The sequence below is a fragment of the Anneissia japonica genome, unplaced genomic scaffold, assembly GCF_011630105.1.
Source record: "Anneissia japonica isolate Jap-2015-1 unplaced genomic scaffold, ASM1163010v1 scaffold597_len517326_cov190, whole genome shotgun sequence".
In the NCBI taxonomy this organism is placed as follows: domain Eukaryota; kingdom Metazoa; phylum Echinodermata; class Crinoidea; order Comatulida; family Comatulidae; genus Anneissia; species Anneissia japonica.
Genome location: NW_022699214.1, coordinates 236,079 through 258,707, shown reverse-complemented (window position 1 = coordinate 258,707; position 22,629 = coordinate 236,079). Strand labels below are relative to the sequence as shown.

The window sequence follows — 22,629 nt, the reverse complement described above, 5'->3', positions numbered from 1 at the left end:
TGAAATGACATAATTTTGAAGTTTCAGCTCAAACTACGACTTCATTTTAAGAATACCGGGGTTATACATTCAGTGTCACGTCATCTTACCAGGTACCCAAGGACACAAGCAAAATTCACAGCGAAGGTTTGAACCTCCAACATCAAGATTGAGGGACCGAAAACCCAACCACTGCATCAACCCTCCCTCATACAGACAAGTACATACAGATTAACACATTAAAGTAATACTCATATACACACATTAACATGTGTGATATACACACATTAAAATAATATCGATGAACAAATAGAAGATACAAAATAGATTTCTTTGTTAATGTGCTCAACTTCGTTTACATAAAATTTTCCATATGCTACTCAAGCATAAATAATTAGTAATGCATGAACGTAACAGGTATACCCACAAATAGATACACAGATGCATACAGAAACAGATAGTAATACAGTATATACAGTATAATGGAATTGCGTTGGTTTTACATAAACAATAGGAGCTTATGCTTCTTAAATTAATTATTCCCTGGATATTCAAACTGCCATGTGTATGCACAACTTCCTTGACTAGTTGGGAATATTCATAGTCCAATTGGTACTTCTGCACCGGGCCAATATCATCCCGAAACTTTAAACATTGTACTGGTACCTATTATGCCCACTATGGTGAAAGAAACTACACTGAAATAAATTTAAACCAACACAAAAATTATAAGCTTTATTAAACAGAATTTACAATGTTACCATACCATTCATAATACAATAAATAAAACTTATTCCAGGTACTATAAAGCAACTTATTTCCTGTCTTGATAGTTTTGCTAGCTCAAATTGTGGAAGCAGTTTGGCGCAGCGGGAACGGTCGAGGTTTCAATCCCTTGCTGTGCATTTCACTTGTGTCCTTGAGCAAGGCGCATTATCTGCATTGCTTCTCTCCACCCAGGAGTAGAAATGGGTACCTGGTTGCCTGCTCCTGTGCTGATTACCAGCAGCAACATTTAAACCATGTGGACCCAATGACCAGGGAAAAGAACTGCTCTTTATAACCACAAGAGGTGCATTATGAATGCCTATACCAATACCAGTAAATTACAAGTATAGATATTTGTTTATACTATAATTATAGATACCATAATTTTTAGAACATTTTACAGCAATCTGCCTCTATCTATTCATTCATTTACCACTAATTATTACATCATAAATATCAAGGTTGTTAATGTTGCAACACATCTGTTTGGCTTGCTCCTATAAACATATGGTATATGTGTATATGCTATATATACACACAACCAGTATTCACATAAATATGTTAAATGGCTTGGTTTCAAGTTACCACACTCTAGTAAATACTCTTCAGTTTCTGTTTATTTTTCATCATGCCTGTATTTGCTTATGATTGCCTATATTATGTTAGAGTAGCCTTCTTACAATCTTGTACGTTGTCAATTACCCATCTACAATTATCTTTTATTTCACTTGAAAGTATAAACATCCTGACCTATTTTTCCTGTGATTGGTTGTTCATGGGTACATTTATGTGTATCTGTATATACTTGCTGGCCATGTAATATACTATTCATGTCAATAATATGAGATAAAGCTACTTTACAGTATTTTATTTTGTGCTTGAACTCTCTTGTTTCCAATAGATTCAAATCACCAATGGTATGGGTCTAGTAACCCGAACAATACATCACATTTGTTATTATAATTATGCTATTTTTTGTATCCTACTCTAAAAAGGGAATTCCCAAGAATTGTTATGTTATTGTAAATCTGTTATTGTTAAGAAATAAGAGCATGCTTGATAAACTCTCAAAAGATATAGATTATTTGTTCAGACAACTTCTAATACATAATGCAATGGAATGTAAACAAAAATATGTTATGTTCGATTGAACCGGATTGGATATATTCAGCGTAAAATGCACCAAGGATAAATCACGAAAGTCTGAAGACTTTATATCCGATGGGGTCGTATATTACATAGCCTTCAATACTGGAATAAAAAATTATTATTTGATTTTTAAATACATATTATTATCTGCCATTTTTATAATGTATAGTAATATCATAAATCATTTCACCAAACCTTTGATTTCTATCTTATATTTTTCTCTTACTGGTTGATATGATTTTTATATTTTATAATTGTCCCATTGAGTTTTGAAAAGTACTTTTTAACAAAGTAGCACAACATACAGGCATACAACAAACAGTTTTAATAAATTAAAATGACTTTTAAAAAGTTGTTATTATGGCATTGCTCTACTAGTACTATGTAGCCTTTAAAAGTACTTAATGGGTTTTGTACTGCTAATCCAAATTTTTAAAACAAGTGAAACTTAAATTAATTATTGAATATTGTATTATTAATTATATAATATATTATATTATTTTTCATAATCCTTTTGTGTATTGTTATTCTATTTGTTGTGTAGGCTTGGTTTATCTGTGTTGATGGATGCGTTCTCAATGGAAGTTAACAAGCTCAGGAAGGCAATTAAGGTAAACAATGCCTAAATATGGTCATGATGACATCACTTCATGACCATATATAGGCACATCATGACTATATATGGGCATACAGTACAACTAGGTTTTTTTTGTCAAATAGTCTAGACAGAGCTTCTTGAACAATAACTTTCAACATGTGAATTAGTTATTGTTTATAACAATCATTTACATTATGATAATGTATACGTACTCCTTGTGTTAAAGCCCTGTCCAGACTATCAAATGTTATTTGACAAAAACATGCTACATGCCTAAATATGGTCATGATGACATCACATCATCACCATATATAGGCACATCATGACTATGTATGGACATACACCTGTTTTTTTGTTTATAACCAAGTTGGCTTTCAATTTACAGTCACCTGGAGAGGTTCACTGTGTGAACGAAAGCTTGTGCTCAATAAAATATTTGAATACTGCCTAAGTGTCTTTTTGTATAGCTTTCAATAGAAATGTCAATATTTTATTAATAATGCTGTAATTTGATTACCATTCATTTCCTTGTTTACCAGGAAGCCTCAATTGATATATTTTTGTGATTTATTTTGGAAATGTTAAGTGTTAAAAGTGGTTCCAGATAGGTTTGGCAAGGGAGGAGGAACATGATATTGTTTTCACTTCGCATTCACAACATCAGAATTTGGCACATAAGGTTTTTAAGGATACAATTAAAACTTTGCTTACTCTATGTTCAAACAAAATAATTAAAAATTAGAACAAAACAATAAAAAAAATTAAATATATATAAAACGTATTTTTTAATATACTAATGTATTTTTTATCTAATCTATTTTTTATTATTTACCTAGATAAATTTAAATTTTTTATAATTCATAAGTTATTAGATGCATTACAGAATTTTTGGCACATGAAATGACCATAATTACCATATAATTTTATTGTTTAGACCAGTGGTAAGCAGCATACAAGTCCAGTCATCCAGGCCGCAAACGCCATCTGCCACACATTAGCGTACGTTGAAACCAGCGAGATCAGTAATGCTGTTAGCTTACTGAAGACTGGTACGGGAATCGAAAGCGGCCTAGAGAACTTAACAGTAGCAATCTTTAAGCTGATCGACATGTACTGTAAGGCGTTTGACACTACATTCACCGCATGGACGGAAGAACCTTGTAAAAGGATGGAGAGCATTGAGACGATTCAAAGGCAACTGCAGTTTAGGATCTCCGCTGCTCATAGGGTACCAGCTGAATGGAAAAGGTTTCTGGCACAGTTTGTTTTAATTGTTGATTTAAATAAATCTTGAATAAAGTACATGTGATTTTCACATACTGTATGTGGCAAAGACAAGCCAAACCAGTCACTCGTCACAAAAATCGATTTTTAGTTATTACCACAGGGTTATATAGTAAGATGAGAGCAATAAAATGGTAAAAGAATCATAAAAATCCGACATTACGTTTGGAAGTTACAGAAGTTTAGACAAAAAGCTGTTTAAAGAACAATATTTGAGAAATCAGCCATTATAGGTTTATTTATAAGTTTATAATTTTGGCCGTTTCTCAGGCAGAAACCATCACCAAATTGTTAAAAATTGTTGTTTTAACATCAAAAATAAGGGAAATAACAGCATAGCATGGTATATAGATATATAAAGGTTAATTTAGTGTAATAAAATAGATTTCAAAAATTTCATGTTTTGGTCATTATCTCTGAAAAAGGATTTGCGACGAGTGACTGGTTTGGCTTGTCTTTGCCACATATATTTAATACTGTCATTTCAGTAACTTTTTTATACATCAAAATTAACTACTGTATATTAATGGTTATATTATTACTCTATTATTTGTGATAGAAGTTTTTGTTGTTTTTCGTATAATGTTCAATTCAATCACTTTAATCTTGTTTCCTTTTAAATTTCAGCTATGACCATCTCACTGTTTCTTGTCAAATATTTTATGGCGGAAGGCCTCTTTGCACTCCGGTTGAAACATGGCCATCAAAAGTGACCACTCGTTTTTTCAGTAAAATCAAATGGGACCGAGAGTAAGTCTTATATATCATTATAATTAGTAGTATTTGTTCATGTTACTTCTGTTTTTTGATTATTAAACTGGTTAATTAGTTAGTCATACAGTGAGGATTAGTTTTGTTTATTTGTTGTTTAATTTGTTTGTATTATTTTTTATTTATCTATTTATGTATATGTTTGTAAAAAAAAATTGATGTAATCGTATCTTTGTCCTTTAAATTTCAGCATTGATATTCCTTTATCCATCTGCAATTTACCAAGGGAGTCTAGACTGTGCTTGACTTTATATGGTAGTCATTCAGACAAGACCGATAAGACAACGCTAGGCTGGGTTGCTGTACCACTCTTCAACTACAAAAGGTAGGTTGGCTGTAATAATTTACTCATTTATTCAATTCTATATTTCAGAATAACTTTTTCACACCACAAAATTAAACTACTGTACATTTATAATATTATTACTGTATTATATTAATATTATTATTATATTATTATATCTTTCTTTATAATCTGGGCTCACGCTGACCGATCACCAGGTCGCCATACGCGAAAAAAATTTTGGATTGGCGAAGAAAAAATCAACTGCTTCAGTCATTTTGGCAAAGGCCTAAAATTAAAAAAAGTTTTAAATGCTTGCTAAAATACATCATTTTTTTTCATTTGAGCTCCATTTTTGCTAAACTCCATGCGACGCTTATTTGTGTTGTTGTATGAGTAGTCTTGCTGCAAACGTCATTGCCTGTCTCGCAAGTTATCTTTTAATTGTAGTTGTTATTTTAACGCGGTAGATGCAGGGCAGTGGCTGTATGACTGAGACTAAGATGAAGGTACCACTACTAGCTTGGGTTTTTCCACTAAAACACAAGGGCCGATGTGGTGTGGTGGTGGTAGAAATCTAGTAAACCACCGCTAGCTACCATCCCCCAATAATGTTCAAATGTTAGAGTGAGCCCAGATAAATGTTTGTCAGTATTTATAACATTTATAATAGTTAATTTTTATACATAATTGTATTTATTTATTTTTATTTATTTGTTCTTTATACTGGGTTACCTCTTCATTAAAATGTTTCTGTTTTCACAGAGGGCCCAGTACACAGAAAATATTAAAAAATTACATGAATAACAACACAAAATATTACTACAATCACAAAGCAAAAATTTAAGTTCAATTGTTTTCAATGAGATAATTTTATTTAATAATGATTGATTAGAAAATATTAAAAACAATCCCATGTTTTGAAGTTAGGAAATTGATTTTTTTTCTTAATAACCTTTAAAGTAATATGTTTTTTGTGATTAATTTAGCAAAATAATTTGATATGTTATATATAGTGTCTCCAAGCATGTATTTTCTTGTGGTTTTTAAATTGTTTTGAATGAAAGCACAACTTCCCAAATACCTGTATGAAATGTTAATTTGCTTAAATGGGATAAGCTACCTCATGAGAGTATGGGTAATTTTTAATATCAATTTCACTTGGAATGGATTCCTTAAAGTCTACATCTGGGACACCTGCATTATAAGAAAATGATGACACCTGTATACAATTTAAATACATGAGTTAATTGGTAAACAAAATCTTTTAGAACTGTTAAATATTAATTTCCTCACTGGGAGCGCATCTACAGTAAATTTGGTAGCTAAAGACAATATATCTACTGTAGTAGTAAGATGGGTAATTAAAATATGAATTTCACTATGATTAGTTTCCTTAAGCTGTACAACAAGGACATTATGCATTCAACATCAAATTTCTGTATAAAATTTTAATACAGTTGCTTAATTGCATGAAATATTTAAGGGGATTTAGGTAATTAATAATTTTAATTCAATTTAACCTATAGTCATTTATATAGACTTTATGCCTGGTAAAATCTATGTAAATTAATATCTGTAGGTGTAAGAAGATTTACTGTAATTATAATGACAACTGGTTGATTAACAACTTACATGGTTAATAGTTACGGGATTTGCATTGCCAAATAAGCTGAGTCACCACATGACAAATTATATTATAACACCATTGTTTGTGTTTTACAAATACTGTAAAAATAAATATTGCTCACTTTAACTTGTTCTGGCAGTCTTTTGGCAGTGGTATTTAACACATGGTTTGTATAACAAATAATTTTGCTATAAATCTGAGAGTTTTATTTTAAAATACAAGGAACTCACCACAGCAGTGTTCTGTTTTTTTCTCTCTTGCATAATGTTTTCTAGAATTAAAGTGAACCCACACACTGAAAAAAGGGTGTGGTCCAGGTTAGTGTGTTAGCAATTTGTGCACGCTTCCGTTAATTCAAGTACTAACAGTATTTTATTTTTTTTATATTATGCACATTTTTTGTATGTTGCATTATGGGTAGCACACACTTTTTTAGCATACTGCAGCATGGGAAATGTACACTTCCTTTTTGCAAAATACTGGGTAAAATTACCCACACTGCTTATGTTGTTATTAATTCTGATTTAATTGTCTGTGCATTTGTTTTTCTTCTGTGTATTTTTTCTTAGTATGCATGGTATATAATATTTTGCTAGAATGGTTGAACAACCTAGCCTAGCATTTTATTCATAGACATATTTTTACTACTGTGTGTTTTTTTTAACTTGGGCAAGTGCTTCATAAGCAGTTGCCCATGAACTTGTGGTGTTTTAAGTGGTCATTTATCTAACATAGCAAATAACAAATTTATTGTGTCATTTGTGAATACTTACTTGGATGATACCGATATATGCCAAGTTGCCCTCTGCGAAATTACATTAAAGATAATACGAGTTACCTTGACACTAGATCTGATTTTTATAATAATAATAATAGTAAATATGATTTATATAGTGCCTTTCCAAATTGATCAAAGCGCTTCACAAGTACAACATTAGAAATACAGTAAGATTTTACAATAATTATTAAGAATACAATAAGTAATTAAAATTTAACCGATATAAGAATATAATTTGAAAAATACATGAGCGAACGACAATATGATTTACATACAGTATAAATTAAGTTACAATTTTTGTGGTGGGTTGGGGAGTAGCGTGGCATGGACTGCATTGGCCGATGAATGCTATATATGATCACTTGCCCGACAACAGTAGACCCAACACTCTCAGTGGTATATTGAGCAGATCATTGCATCTGATGCGCTGTTGCATTCTGTTTTGATGTTGACAGTATATTCCAGGCCTAAGTATCTCACTCATAGACTACCAGACTCACCTTTTGATTTGTGTACTATTTGTACAGTATTAGAAATATACCTACAAGATACTGCATCTGGTATAATTGTCCAATGACAGGGTTCTTCCCTGACCTCCCACTGACACTGCCACTGACCTGTTGCAGGCTTCAAAAGAACTTCATTTAGTTCATATAACAAGCCTGTCATCCTGGATAGAGATTCTGAAGATTTATGTCATTGATATAATTTTACTTTTATTAAGCTCTATATAATATTAACTATTTTTTTCAGGTTTACTTTCAATTATAATGATTAGAAATTGCATTTGATTAATTTAGATTTTTATGCTTGTTTGTAACTGCTTAGTGAGGAACTTACGTAACTTCCTGCCACAAATGAGAATATTTGCACCAGATAGGCTAACAATTGTAATGTAGCCGCCATAATTTAATGAACATACCATTAAATGCATATTATATGATTATAACCCCATGCCTGGTTGTGAAAATATATATATGCTTTAAAATGGAATTTTAAGAGATCTGAATTGAAATATTAGCTATTTAATTGTTTCAGCACTATTTAGGTATAGTGTTCAAAAGCTTTGACTTCCAGGCTGTGTGGGAAAAAATGTTTTATATGTTGGTGGTGTTTGAAGAAATGGTTGTGAACGTTTAATGAGATACAGATTTTGGAATATTTAAAACTGGGGAAAAGGGGGCGTAACCACATTTCAAAAATTTTCCCTCCAGATCCTGGCTTTAAAATTATGTATAAAGAAAAGTCTCCATATACACATACAAAGAGGATAACCATAAGAAAATGATGAAAACTCATTTTTGACAAAATTTATGCTCCTGTCTATTTTTGGTATTATCCCATTATCCCAAATTCAGCGGGAATTGCAAAACACTTAATAGTGTAGCGAGGGTTACAAAAAGCCTGCATCATTTCCAAAGTAGATCCAATTTCCTTGTGGGTTTGCTACATAGTACAATTAGTAATGACATGGCCATCTAAATTGAATTTGCATATATTATGCATGACTGAACAAGGTCAAATGCACACTCATGACAATTTCACATTTTTTTGCGACACAACAATGTGGGCTTACTGTAACATTCATACATACATTGGTGTAAATGAAAACATCCTGAGGTTGCCATTTCGTGATTGGATGCGAGATTCATCACATGTAAACATGTGAGAATGCAACTCATTTATTCAATAATTAAAGCTAATTTTTAACTTGATGACTGAACTGTGTAGTATTTGAGCTGTAGCTTGGTGGCTAAGGTGCTTGATTTTTTACCCGAGAGTCCTGGGTGCAAATGTAAAATATGGGAATATGTTTCACATGATGTGACTTAAGGTGTGTCCACAATATCAAACCTTATGTGACAAATTTGTGTGATGTGCCCAAATATGGGCATGGTGATGTCATAGTACACCCAAATATGGGCATGGTGATGTCATAGTACACCCAAATATGAGCATATCACCTTCATTTGTCTCATAAAATTTGATATAGTGTGGACAGCTTTAGAGCAGTTTGTAGAGCATCTAGTTCCATTATATAGTGTAGTTGCTGTCAAGGTCTGTTTCACACTATTAAGCTCTGTCTGTTGTATGCCCATATATAGTCATGATGTGTCTGTATATGGTCATGATGTCATGTCATGTCACAAATAACATTTGATAGTGTGAATAGGGCCTTAAATTTTATGTGATTAAAATAACTATGTTTTATATCACGAAGCTGAAAGAAAAAAATGTTTTAATTTTATCATTTCTTGTACTATATTGGTTGTAGAACTGAGCTGTAAAAATTGTTATGTGAAAATGCAAATTTTAGTAACATTGTTCATGCCATTAGTGTTTCATCATAATTTCATCCTAACACCTCATTTTTATGCTTCTGGAAAGCTCACAAACTTACCAGTTTCTCAAACATAAAGCTTAAAGGATAGCGACATTCAAGATTTGGCATATTTTAAATTCTGTTGTTGTCTAATTATAGCGTCCTACTGAGTGGAAACAATTTGCTAGGCTTGTGGCCAGACTCCAACAGTAATCCAATTGGAACATGCGCCTCGAATATCATGGACCCAAGTAGTGTTATTTTACATGTGAGTAATTTAAAGTAAATAATCTCTGTATTCTAATTTTGCTTGCTTCTTCATAATTATTTTCAGATTATTTTAAATTTTTCTGATATATATTTATATATTGTGATATTATATTCATGCTGATTTTTTTTTGACTTACATTTATTTTATTTTTGATACCAACATTATTTTTTGTGATACTGATTTAAATAAATGCAAACTTATTATTATTAATATTATTATTATTATTATTATTATTATTATTATAATATTGTTAAATTATCATCATTGTTGTAATCACCAAAACTATTGCTGTTAATATTATCATCATCAATAATATTTTTATTTATTTCAGATTGAATTGCCATCAAGTACTAACAACGTAATCTTTCCACCTGTCAAGACAACAGTTAATACCAACCTCCAAGGACTGAGTGCTCTGACAGTTGAGGAAGAAGAACGCATCAGTGCTATCCTCCAGAAGGATGTCCTCTCCAGGTAACACCTGATGGTGAAGTCTCTGGGCAATTCATCAGTCTATTACGTAGAATTCCATTGCAAAAATATAATGCTCTCTAGCACTAAGCTAAACGAACAACTGTGGTTAAAACCGACAGATTAATTGTCGTTCTTTTAAATTTGGGACAGAGGTCCAGTAGCACAGGTGTTAATTTCTCATGACTCATGGACAGAAGCTCAACACACAGGCAGTGTTCTCTCGAAGCCATTTTAGTCGTCAATTTTACCATTAAAAATAACTGACCAACCAGTAAAAATTGTGTGTCTGGTAGAATAAAAAAAAGCACTTATTAGGCCTACAGTAAGTAGCGTAGGCTGGCATTCGTTCAATAAATAAACATCATTCCAGTCCAAGCCTAGGCTATGATTATATGTATTGTTTTTTGAAGCCATTGAATTCCACTTAAAAGAGGCAATACCTCACATTGCGAATGCTTACCTGGCTCTATATGGACAAACACTGACAGGTGATCATTTCTCATGACTCATGGATAGACGGCCAACACACAGGTTGCCATTTGTCATGACCTATGGCTCTATATGGACAAACACTGACAGGTGATCATTTCTCATGACTCATGGATAGACGGCCAATACACAGGTTGCCATTTGTCATGACCTATAAACAGAAATCTAACACAGACCTGTGGCCATCTTTCGTGACTTGTGGACAAAACCTGTACACAGATTGCCATTACTTATGGTAACTCAGAGAAATGCAAAAAAATTGGTGGCCATCTCTCATAGTCCCTAGATTAATTAGACAAACTTTTCTTTGCTCATTGCTAGGCTTGAAGATGGAGATGCCCACTTTCTTTGGTCCAAGCGTCGCTACTGCTATGAAATCCCCACAGCCCTGCCTAGGATATTGAAAGTGGCTAGCAGTTGGGCTTGGGCTAACTTGTCAGATATCTACTCCATGATAGCCAGCTGGAAGCCAATGCCACCAGTAGAAGCATTGCATCTACTGAACCCACAGTGAGTACAAAGATGGTGTTCACAATCTTGAGGTTTGGGTTCACTCTGACGCCGCCCATATTTTTCGTGTCTTCCTTTATCTGGTATATCTTTAATATTAGTTTATTTAGTTCGTAAGATTTTGGATTTATTAAAAGTGCAGATGTTTGTTTAAAAATTTGCTGATGACTTTAATTGGTTTTATACGTCAAGATTACAAGCACAAACAGTAATACCGAACAGCATAGCTCAGTCGGCTAAACAGTGGGCTATTATTCAATTGAACACGAAACAATTACAAAATGCTTTTAATATACAACAATCAAATAGATTTTGTGATTTTTGTTTACATATATTCTTTTCCAGTTTCGCTGATCAGGAGGTTCGTACATTAGCAGTCAGCTGGATTAAGGCAATGACAGATGATGACCTTTGCGATTACTTACCACAATTAGTTCAGGTAAAATTTTATTACTCTTGTTGGCTAATCCAGGTCATATGACATACATAGTAGAATAACAAGTAATTAAAGCCTGTGGAGATACACTATGGGATTTGTCTTTACAGAGCTCTTCTTCCATTTGTGTGTGTGTGGGTGTGTGTGTGTGTGTGTGATTTTTGAATACTTTCCTGAATATCGTAATATTGCTATTGTTTCTTTAACTAGAACACCCCTGAAAATTGTGAATTGATTTTAATGACCAAATTGTTATCTTTTCTTTGTTTCAGGCATTGAAATACGAGAGTTACCATGACTCTGCATTAGCCAACTTTTTAATTGAACGCTCCATGACAAATGTCCGCATTGCGCACTATCTTTATTGGTGAGCTAAACATGTTACAAAAGAATTACTATAAACATTTTACATTACTTTACATTATTTACGAAAACTATCTATGTCATTACAATACAGCTGCTGTTTACCCTGTAACTGTTGGCATTTTGATGTTTAATATGATTCTGTGTTAATGCTTGGCTTACACTATGTTCCCGTGCCTTCAGCAGCCAAATTTCAGGCCACCGTGAGTAAAACAGGATGGACATGAGACAGCACGGAGGGACGGGATGGGCAAACGTGACAGGTCGTGATTGCCGTGGATGCCGGCGCAGATTTTTAAACTGTCAAAAAATTTGCCACGGCAGTCCCAGTGTGGATGAGAAACCTAGTAGGCCATAGTAAAATGGGGCGAACGCAACAAAATGTGACAGTACATAATAGGCCATAACAAAAATTGGAGGTGCTCTGTAGTGGGACGGGAAGCATAAATAGGAAAAACGCCACAAATAAAACAAGAAGCAATTGACGAAGACCAAGCTGTGAAAGAAAAAACCTGAGTAAGACCACAAAACTTGAATATGGAGGGGAAAAAAATGGCCAAAATCATACAGCGCACTACATTTTGGACAAACAGGGTTGCCATGGCCACCAGGAAAATAATGTAAACCTAGCATTAGAACTTTAATATAGGACACACTAAATTTTTTCATAGACAAATTTTTTCCCACATTATTATTCTAGGTATTTACATGACGGTTTAGCAGATAATCAGTATAGAGTGCGATTTCAAATGGTCCTTGGTGCATTGCTATGCATGTGTGGTAAAGCATTACGGGAACAGTTCCACTACCAAGACGCCCTCATCAAGAGCTTGACATTGATAGCAGATGGAGTCAAATCAGCCAAGGATTCAATGAGAATGGTTTGTGTCTCATTTCAATTAAATAATGACTATTGTCCTGTTTACTCAGACATTAATGTAAATAAATTTAATGATGAGGCTGATAATATGAGGATTAGGACTAGGAGGATGAATGGGATAATGAGGAATGATTATTAGGATGATTATGATATTATGATAATGAAGTGAAGAATGATAATCAGTATGATAAGAAAGATAATGAAGAGGAGAAACATGATAAGGAGTAGGATACAAATGAGGATAATGATGATGAGGTGGAGAAGGGGCAGAACTCTTGTAATAAAACAGATAATTCATTTTATTATAATGAATGTGAGGTTTATAATGATTAAAGTAAAGGTGATGTTGCAGAGGAGAAGCATGATGATTAGAAGGATAGTTGTGATGATGTGGAGGATTATTATAAGAAGGATGATGGTAATGATAATGATGATAACAAAAAAATAGTATCTCAACATGCTTTTCAAAATATTCGGGATAGTACTAGCACTCATAAGTTTCATTTCTACCCCTTTGTAGAATATACTGCAGTCTTCACTAACAGATCTTTCCATGAATATTGCAGAGGAGCTTCGTTTGCCAACATCACCAAGTTTAGACGTAAATGGCATAAACATTAAGGTTTGTCACAAATTGTTTATCGATAGTAAAAGAAATATTGTGTGATAGATTATTTACATCTATCGCAGTTGTATTGCTCTATGGAAAGCAAAATAATGATGATGAAAAATGATTACATGGTTGTTTGTCTCCCTCTAGGCTTGCTCCTATTACCCATCATTCACTGTACCTCTTAAGTTGTCTTTCTACAATATGGATGCCTTAGGAAGTGATATTATCACTATTTTTAAGGTGAGTCTCTTATTAATTATTCTTTGTGAATCAGTAAGATTTAAATATCCATATACTTTATTTGAGAATGTGTTCAACTACTTGAAGAAATTAATTTGTTCTACATTATAATGCAGGAATTTATGTGGTCTATACTGTAGAATCTTATTTTAAAATTAAAAAATTACAGTGGTTTACTTTATGCTGCTGTGTTTTAATATGATAACCATGTGATTCCTTAGGCTGGTGAAGATATGCGTCAGGATATGTTAATAATGCAGATGATACGTATCATGGATAAACTGTGGTTATCAGAAGGACTTGATATGAGAATGATCACGTTTACCTGCTTAGCTACTGGAAAAAATCAAGGCAAGTATTAAAATGTCTCTTCTCCCATTCTCTTCCTCTCAAAGTGTTTTCTCTCCCTTCTCCTTTTTACCTACTCTTTACCTCCAAATATTATTATTATTATTATTGAACATATTTATACAGGATAACATCTCAGGAGGATGTAACAGCCTGTTTTACATATGGTCCTGTTTTGCCATACAAGCTTATAGTATATAAAATATCAGGAAGTTGCATCAATAAAATTGATAATGACAAATTAAAAATATAGAATTTAACTTTAATTACTTCAACATATGACTGTTCAATTTACTATATATATTACATGCCATTAATAAAAATTGATACAAAAAGATTATAACAATTTAATTTCTTAGGTATTTTAGTAGTGATAAATCCAGATTGGACTTTTTGAAGGGCCTATTGAGTCTGCAATGCCTCTTGAACTATTGTTTGATAATTAAATGAATTAATGGATACTGTAATTGTATACAGTAGAAAAAAATGTGTCTTCAATTTTTTTTACAGGTATGATCGAAGTTGTTCAGGATGCAGAGACGCTACGGAAAATCCAGGTGGAGCAGGGTGTGACAGGTTCCTTCAAGGACAAACCTCTAACAGAATGGCTGCAGAAACACAATCCAACTGAGCTGGAATTTACGAAAGTAAGATGGTAGTTTTACATTGTAATACACACACATGTAAATAACTGATGGTTGATTGATTGATTGATTAATTAATTGATTGATTGATTGAAATATGCAGCACTACTGTGCTATCAAAATTTCTAAATAATTATGGAATTGTCAGCACCTAGATATTAATTAAGCAATACACAGAACTTAGCTGTCAGAAAAGGCAGGTCAACATTTGCAAATTTCCTATATATAATAATAATAATACTGTCAATTCATATAGCTCATGTCACAACACAACAACAACACAACACATAGTGCTATATATAGTCCGAACTTACCCATCCAATCGTAATGTACAGATCTCGGGATATTTACATTTTTTACTGACATAGAGGAAATAGTGTGAGCTGACCAACATTGAATATATGGCATTGATTGACATTCTTTGTATTTCATTTTCCATAGGCTGTAGAAAATTTCACTTTTTCCTGTGCTGGCTACTGTGTGGCTACGTATGTCCTAGGGGTTGGTGATCGGCACAACGACAACATTATGGTTACTAAGACAGGTCACATGTTCCATATCGATTTTGGCAAGTTTCTTGGCAATGCACAGATGTTTGGAAACATCAAAAGGTTTGTCCAAGTACAGTTTTTGCTTATCAGTCTGACTTTCAGTTTTATTAGATGATGGCCTCTCCATATCTTTGCTAATTTTTTTTTGTAATGAAACTTAATTTTTCAGGGACCGCGTGCCTTTTGTGCTGTCATCCGACATGGCATATGTGATCAATGGGGGCGACAAACAAAGCAGTAAATTTCAGGACTTTGTAGATGTTTGTTGTGCTGCGTTCAATCTAGTCCGCAAACATGCCAATCTGTTCTTCAACCTCTTTGGATTGGTAAGTGACGGAGTAATTGATAAACTAATTACACCTGATGGGTATTAATTAATACAAAATATAATACTGAAGGTAATAACAATTATAAAAAGTAATTAAAAGGTTATTTTAAGTCTTTGTAATTACCATTAATTAAACTGATTGTACATCCCCATATTTTATAATATTTGTAATAGTTTGTTATTTTCATTTAACCAATAATAACACAGTTCTTATTGAAAATTACTATGATGGATTAAATAATCCAGTAATTGTTTTGTAAACAGGATTAATTAATGATTGAGTGATTGATTGGTTAATTGACTGATTGATTGGTTGTTTGATTGGTTTAGTGATTGGTTGTTTGATGTGCTTTCTCTTCCATATATTCTTTAGATGTTGAATTCTGGGATAGCTCAGTTGTGTAGGGTGCAGGATCTGGAGTATGTGCAGAATGCGCTAAAGCCAGAAGCCAGTGATGCAGAAGCTACTGGCATGTTTACAAGGTGAGCATGTCTGATATCAATCTACATTGTTATGTAAAATTGTCTTCATCATTGCTATCATCATTGTTGCTCTTGCTGCTGTTGTTTCTGCTGCTGTTGTTGCTATTGCTGTCATCATCAACAAAAATCACATGATTGTGGGGTGGGGGGGTCCCCTTTGCAATCATCTTTTGAGAATGTGAGTCAACTCTTTTCAACTCACGCTGTCAGCCGATAACCACCTTTATGTTTAAGAAAGTATTTCAGAGCATCCCAATGTGCTCTTTGTTTTTGGTTTTCGTTTATATGTGCATGTTTGCAAGTTTGACTGGCCATCCAGAATAAAACATAATTTTACTATCCACTTGTGGTATTTTTCAACTACTGTTAAATGGGGTCACACGTGTCAAAATAGCATTTTCATCATTATCCACATTATTATTTTTATCATTAACATCACTATCTTAGTATTTTTTTTTTTTTTATGTACAGTAGATATAAATTAGGCATAAAAGTGCAGCCAATAGCTATAATCATCAACATTATTCTAATTATTATCATCTACATCATTATCATCAGAATTTTATTTTGTACACAATGTGGACATCCATTTTTTACATCACTAAAGAAAAATAAAGAGAATCATTAAAATCATCATTATTATTATCATAATCATTATCATGATGATATTGTAAAATAGTGTTTTTAATTAACACATTTATTGTTTGTTTATTTGTGAATTTCATAAATTTCCAATTTTCAGATATGTAAGTTTAATTTGTATGTGTCATGCTTTTTCTCATATTGTTTTTGACAATTTTTTGTTACCCTTCAATTTTGTTTACGAAATTGCCAATAAAGAACATTTGAATTTGGATCACTTTCAGACTGATAGAGGCGAGTCTAGGATCAAAATCAACGCAGCTCAATTTCTTCGTACATAATCTTGCACAGCTTCGGTTCTCAGGTGTTAACCCTGATGAGTTGTCATTCGCGCCTAAGAAGTACACCTTAGCAACCGATGGTCGTATCATCAGCGCATCTGTCTTTGGTATTCAGAAACGATATGACTCTGAGAAGTACTACGTAAGTTTTATTTATTTTTTTCTGTAAATTAAATCGAAAAAGAAATATAAACTGCAAATTTTAAATGCTTTCCTGAGTTAAACTGCCCTTGTTGATAATGGTTATTTTTAGCTGAAAGATCCCAAGCAGAACCTCATCATATCGCGCTGTGAGTAAAAAATCTGGCAGGCTTCATACCTTAAATTGATAGAAAATGATGCATTGGCTTACTTGGGCTTTTGTATCTTTTGCACTCTGTTAGTTTGGGTTCTCATTTTTTTTCACATTTCTGCTTCCTGCCTCAAGGTTTTTTTTTTAATGTGATCTGCTATATTAATTTTATTGATTAGACATTTTATTGTAACTTTGTTGTGGTGTGACTATATCAGATAAAATTGCCTAATAAGACATAAATAGATATAAAGTCATTTTATCATTTTATTTTGCAGGTGTACATAATACGAGTGCAACGAGAAGGATCAACCATTCCAACTTTCATCTTCAGACGTTTCAGTGAATTCCATGAGTTAGAGGAGAAACTTGCGATGCTAAGCCTGGAGGTCAAGTTACCTCCTTTGTCATCGCGTGTTTTGTTTGGACGAACACACGTGAAGCAGGTGGCAGAGAGGAGGAAGAATGAAATAGAACTGTTCCTGACACACTTATTTTCAGCCCCACCTGTAATATCAGAGGTAAAAACAATTGCAATATTAATCATATTTCAGTAATTTTATTACTATTATTATTATTATGTTAAAAGCTTTTAGTAAATACACGTAGTTCTGAAAAGAACAGTTGTTGTTAAGAATGTCTCAACATTTTGATTGAGTTGCTTCAATCATCATCAAGTGAATAATATCTAATATCATTATTAGTAAGTACAGTGGTAATAGTAATAGTGATATTTATGAAAATTATAATGATAATATAATTATTATTTCTCTAAATCAGACTTAAGGGCAATATCTTTTGTGTTGTTTTCCCCTTAACGTCATGTTATTTTCCTCTTAACATCGTTTTTTTAATTGTTCCCTAATTTCTCCATTTTCTAAGTAATAATAATGATAATAATAATAATAATACTGTAATAATAATAATAATAATACTGTTATAATCATATAATAATAATAGTATTAATAATATTATTAATAATAATAATACTGTAGTACTGTATATCAATATTGTTAACAGTGATAATGACTCTAATAATAATATAATAATATTATATCGTGATGATGAAGACCATGATGATGATAACAATTACAAAGGGTGGTAGCAGTGGTGATGGTGGAGACAATAGTATAAATAATAACACTGATTTAAATATTGATAATAGTTGTCAGAAGGATAATATAATTAATGATATTATTAATAATAGTAATATTAAAATACTGTAATAATATCAATAATGATAGTAGTTATAATAATAAAATGAAATTGAAAATATTTACGAATATTAGTAAATGTTGCAAAGCATTGGTTGTTGGTGGTATAAGTTAAATTATCCATTTTTTTTCACAGTCGGATTTGGTGTACACATTTTTCCATCCCTTAATTAGAGATGAGAAAGATGCAAACAAAACTTCAACATCAAAGCTGAAAGGTAAATTAATATGTTATAAATTTATAATTCCCTGTTTGCACTATCAGTTTTTATGTGATGATACCAGTTGTATGCCCATATTATGTGGTTGTTATATGACAGGCAAACCACTGATAATTGTTACAGAGCGTTGCATATTTAACAACAATCAACAAATGAAATGTATACATATTAAATTTTCTGATAATAAATTACATATTTTTATCAGGTGATGCGGAAAATGATAGAAAATTTGTGCCTGGCCAGGTTGGAGGTCAAGTCAAGCTGTCCGTCCACTATAAGAACAACGCCCTCTTTGTTATGATCATGCATGCTAAAGATCTTGTAAGTACCAAAATGGTTTACATTTGAAAGGGTAGAGAGGTGTTCATTGGGAATGCTTGGAGTTTTCTATAGCCAATTTTATGAGGCTTGGGGTAGTGATGAGTACAGTTATTTGGTGAATGTAATGTAATGTGGTTTGATTTACAGTATAGTGTATACAGTATAGCGCTTTATACCGAAGTCCCAAAGTGCTCAAGGTGTGGACTAGGTGTACTAAAACCAAATCCCTTTACAAGGCTTGGGATTGGAAATCTGATTATTTGATATCCTGAATGTTCAGTAGCCAATTCTCTTTATGAGAATGGGGAGTAGGGCTGCTTCCCAGGCTGCTTTATAACCAAGTTACTTTGAGGGGCATGGAGAGTAGACCGCTGTCATTTGGAACACATGATGCTTTGTTGCGTTTGGTGAATGAACTTGTTTTTGTCTATGAGCAAGTCCTGAACTTTCTTCATGATTTAAAAAATACCTTAATTATAATTTTTCTCAACTTTTTTCAGCTGTCACCTGATGGTACTGAACCCGACCCTTACGTGAAAACATACCTCCTGCCAGATGACCAGAAGCTCACAAAACGAAAGACTAAAATTGTAAAGAAATCGTTCAACCCTACATTCAACGAAATGGTAAGATGATATGCACTTTTCAGTATTTAGATTAAGGATATTGTTAAAATAATAAGGATACTGTATTACATAGCTTGATTAGGCTGTGGTATGCTGGTCAGTAGAAACTTATTAAAGTAATATTTCTACACCATAATACATTGTTTGTTTAGATATACATGTTATATATATATATTTTTTTTCCCTTTGTATTTTCTATTTTACAGTACTGTTTTAGCAGATAACAAGTGATTGAATTGATTTTAGCTCTTCTAATTGAGTTTGGATCATCTTAGAAATATTGTTAAAATTTGAAAATGTCAGATCATTTCATCTCTTTCTGATAATGGACTTAAGATTCAAAATATCCAGGTGCAAAAATGTGCAATGTACAATAATTGTGTGTTATTGCCTAATTTAAACTACATATGATAGTTGACTACTATTATATTCATACTCATCCCCAATTGAAAATATATGATGTGGTCTCATTGTGCCCACACATGGGCAAATTACAGGTATCTATCACAGAAAAGTTGATAGTGTAGACAGCTTTACATATTGATTATTAATGCCAATACAATTGATTCTTCAGATAATTTTGATAATTCCTCTTTTCAGCTGGTATTGAACATGCCATGGAACGATGTGTTACAAAGGACCCTACAATTGACAGTTTGGAACAGCGACTACCTCAAAGAAAACACGTTCATGGGAGGTGTCAACATTCCGCTTGAATCACTGGACTTGTCACAGGAGATTGTCAAATGGTATAGTCTTAGTAACGTGTAAAGAAGATGAGGAAACCTTGCCTGGCTTTGACTTCCCAATGGTAGCTTAGAAGATGAAGGATATGAGCTTGCCTGTCTGCTCAAATAGAGTAGAGATAGACATAAATTAAGAAGCTGTTCCCTCTTATTAATGTAAGAAGGCACTGCATTTAGAAACTGAAAAAAAATAACCAGTGACATGATGAAGAATACATATGCGAACACTGTCTTGTGAAAAAATAAATAATTGTCTTCATATAAACTCTAGAGGGCAGTATGCTAGACACTAGCTATCCAGTATTTACAGCCAGACTCTGAAGGTGCCAAATGTTTATCATGGCAATGAGTAAAATGCGAATTGAAAGAATGTTTTTAAAAGGAGGGAAGGTAAGGTAAGGGGTAAAAAAAAAATTCTAAAGTTGAATCACAGTTTGATATTTTTGTTGAAGTTCATTTGTTGAGGACAATTATCACAATCTTGGACCATATTATTTAAAGAATTATATAGTTATACGTGAACAAAATAATAATAATTTAAATATGATGAGGAAAATGTATAAACATAGAATGTCTACCTTGAACCATATTTTAACTAATGGATTTAATTTAATGGACCGTTCCGCTAAGCCCCGCCCCTTGGATATTGTTGCTAAGGTCCCACAAATTGTGATGCATTCATTCCTGGCCCTGTTCTGATTGGTCCTTTGCTTACTTTGATTGACATTTGAGAAAGTTCCATTTAATGAATACATTTAATTCAATCCACATTTCTTCCAATGTGTTACTCTGTGTTAATTTTAAACAACCAAACTGAATTTAATTTTTAAGCTTTATCGGTTATTCCAATAAATTTTCACAGTTATTTTAATTGCAATTAATTTCCCGTAAAGATTTTTATTATTGTAGATATATTATATTTTTATATTTCACTTTTATGCCATTTCATTTCTAGTTTGCAATATCTATTATTTTACTCATTTATTGGCTTGTAGATTCGTTTTGATGCGTCAATAATTTACGTAAACACTTTTATTAGCACTCAACTTTTCATTACAAGCATAGGAATAGTAATGTAATTTGTGTATGAAAGAAATATGTTGATTGTAAATCAAATTTGCTGTGTTATTTTGCATATTATAATTATAGAAATCAAATTTTGTAATGTTTTAATAGGACCTTATAGGATCATATTCTTGTGTAAAGGGAAATAAATTTATGTTATGTTATTTATGTCCAAATTATCAAAATTTATGTGACAAATTTGCATGATGTGCCCATATATGGACATAATGATGTCAATTTGCATGATGTGCCCATATATGGACATAATGATGTCAATTTGCATGATGTGCCCATATATGGACATAATGATGTCAATTTGCATGATGTGTCCATATATGGACATAATGATGTCATATTACATTTGTCACATAAAATATGATAGTGTGGATGGACCTTTAGAATTACATGTGGCCTTAGCATTGTCCAGTTTACACTCATATGAGTACATTTCTGGGGAATATTCAACTATATTCATTGCAGTAAAAATTAATTAATTCAATAATTTATATTATTTCATCAACTTCTATTTCAAAGAAAGAATTAAAGTGGTTTTTGATTAAACTATCTAAATATTCAAGAAGTCTTTTATTTTCTTTTATTAGTTTGAAAGTGTCCATTTATGTCACGATAACATTGTTCTAAAACATACAAAAACATTTTAATTGTGCTGTATTGGTTTTTCCAATGAAGATTTTGATGGCGGCGATGATGATAATGAAAATGAATTGAAATATTTCTACGACGCTTTCATGTTAAAATACTAATTTTTGTTACTGGTGCTTCATGGCCTTATATGATATGATTTCAAACAGAAGGTATGCCTAAATCATCAGTAACTGAGTTAGCAACAGTCCATATCCAATCTTTCTATGCCTCTTTAAAATGTACAAATCCTGATCCAATTAGCTGTGATGGAACTTGTTACAACATTTATGTAGTACTATGCCTGATTAACGTGTTGAAGCATGGTTAATGGTAGATTTGTACGTTTTTAAGTCTTACTCATAAAGAGAGAGTTGACACATATT

The 22,629-nt window shown here is 32.5% G+C and overlaps 1 protein-coding gene across 2 annotated transcripts in view; it reads left to right on the top strand.

Moving 5' to 3' along the window:
• Positions 1-21,868, top strand: part of LOC117102874 (phosphatidylinositol 4-phosphate 3-kinase C2 domain-containing subunit beta-like) — a 36,644-nt gene extending 14,776 nt beyond the window's left edge. The window contains exons 8-31 of one of the 2 annotated variants that reach the window (XM_033243310.1): positions 2,441-2,507; positions 3,429-3,742; positions 4,406-4,528; positions 4,740-4,874; positions 6,738-6,779; positions 9,723-9,831; positions 10,166-10,308; positions 11,119-11,307; positions 11,653-11,746; positions 12,016-12,110; positions 12,807-12,987; positions 13,507-13,608; positions 13,747-13,839; positions 14,061-14,190; positions 14,698-14,834; positions 15,273-15,442; positions 15,552-15,708; positions 16,084-16,193; positions 17,060-17,258; positions 17,687-17,929; positions 18,759-18,840; positions 19,049-19,164; positions 19,665-19,790; positions 20,391-21,868. In XM_033243310.1, coding sequence (XP_033099201.1) covers positions 2,441-2,507; positions 3,429-3,742; positions 4,406-4,528; positions 4,740-4,874; positions 6,738-6,779; positions 9,723-9,831; positions 10,166-10,308; positions 11,119-11,307; positions 11,653-11,746; positions 12,016-12,110; positions 12,807-12,987; positions 13,507-13,608; positions 13,747-13,839; positions 14,061-14,190; positions 14,698-14,834; positions 15,273-15,442; positions 15,552-15,708; positions 16,084-16,193; positions 17,060-17,258; positions 17,687-17,929; positions 18,759-18,840; positions 19,049-19,164; positions 19,665-19,790; positions 20,391-20,561 — 3,328 coding nt within the window. In that variant the 3' untranslated portion in view covers positions 20,562-21,868. The remainder of the gene's footprint in view (positions 1-2,440; positions 2,508-3,428; positions 3,743-4,405; positions 4,529-4,739; positions 4,875-6,737; positions 6,780-9,722; positions 9,832-10,165; positions 10,309-11,118; positions 11,308-11,652; positions 11,747-12,015; positions 12,111-12,806; positions 12,988-13,506; positions 13,609-13,746; positions 13,840-14,060; positions 14,191-14,697; positions 14,835-15,272; positions 15,443-15,551; positions 15,709-16,083; positions 16,194-17,059; positions 17,259-17,686; positions 17,930-18,758; positions 18,841-19,048; positions 19,165-19,664; positions 19,791-20,390) is intronic. The other variant, XM_033243311.1, reaches the window with a different exon arrangement.
• Positions 21,869-22,629: the final 761 nt, after the last annotated feature.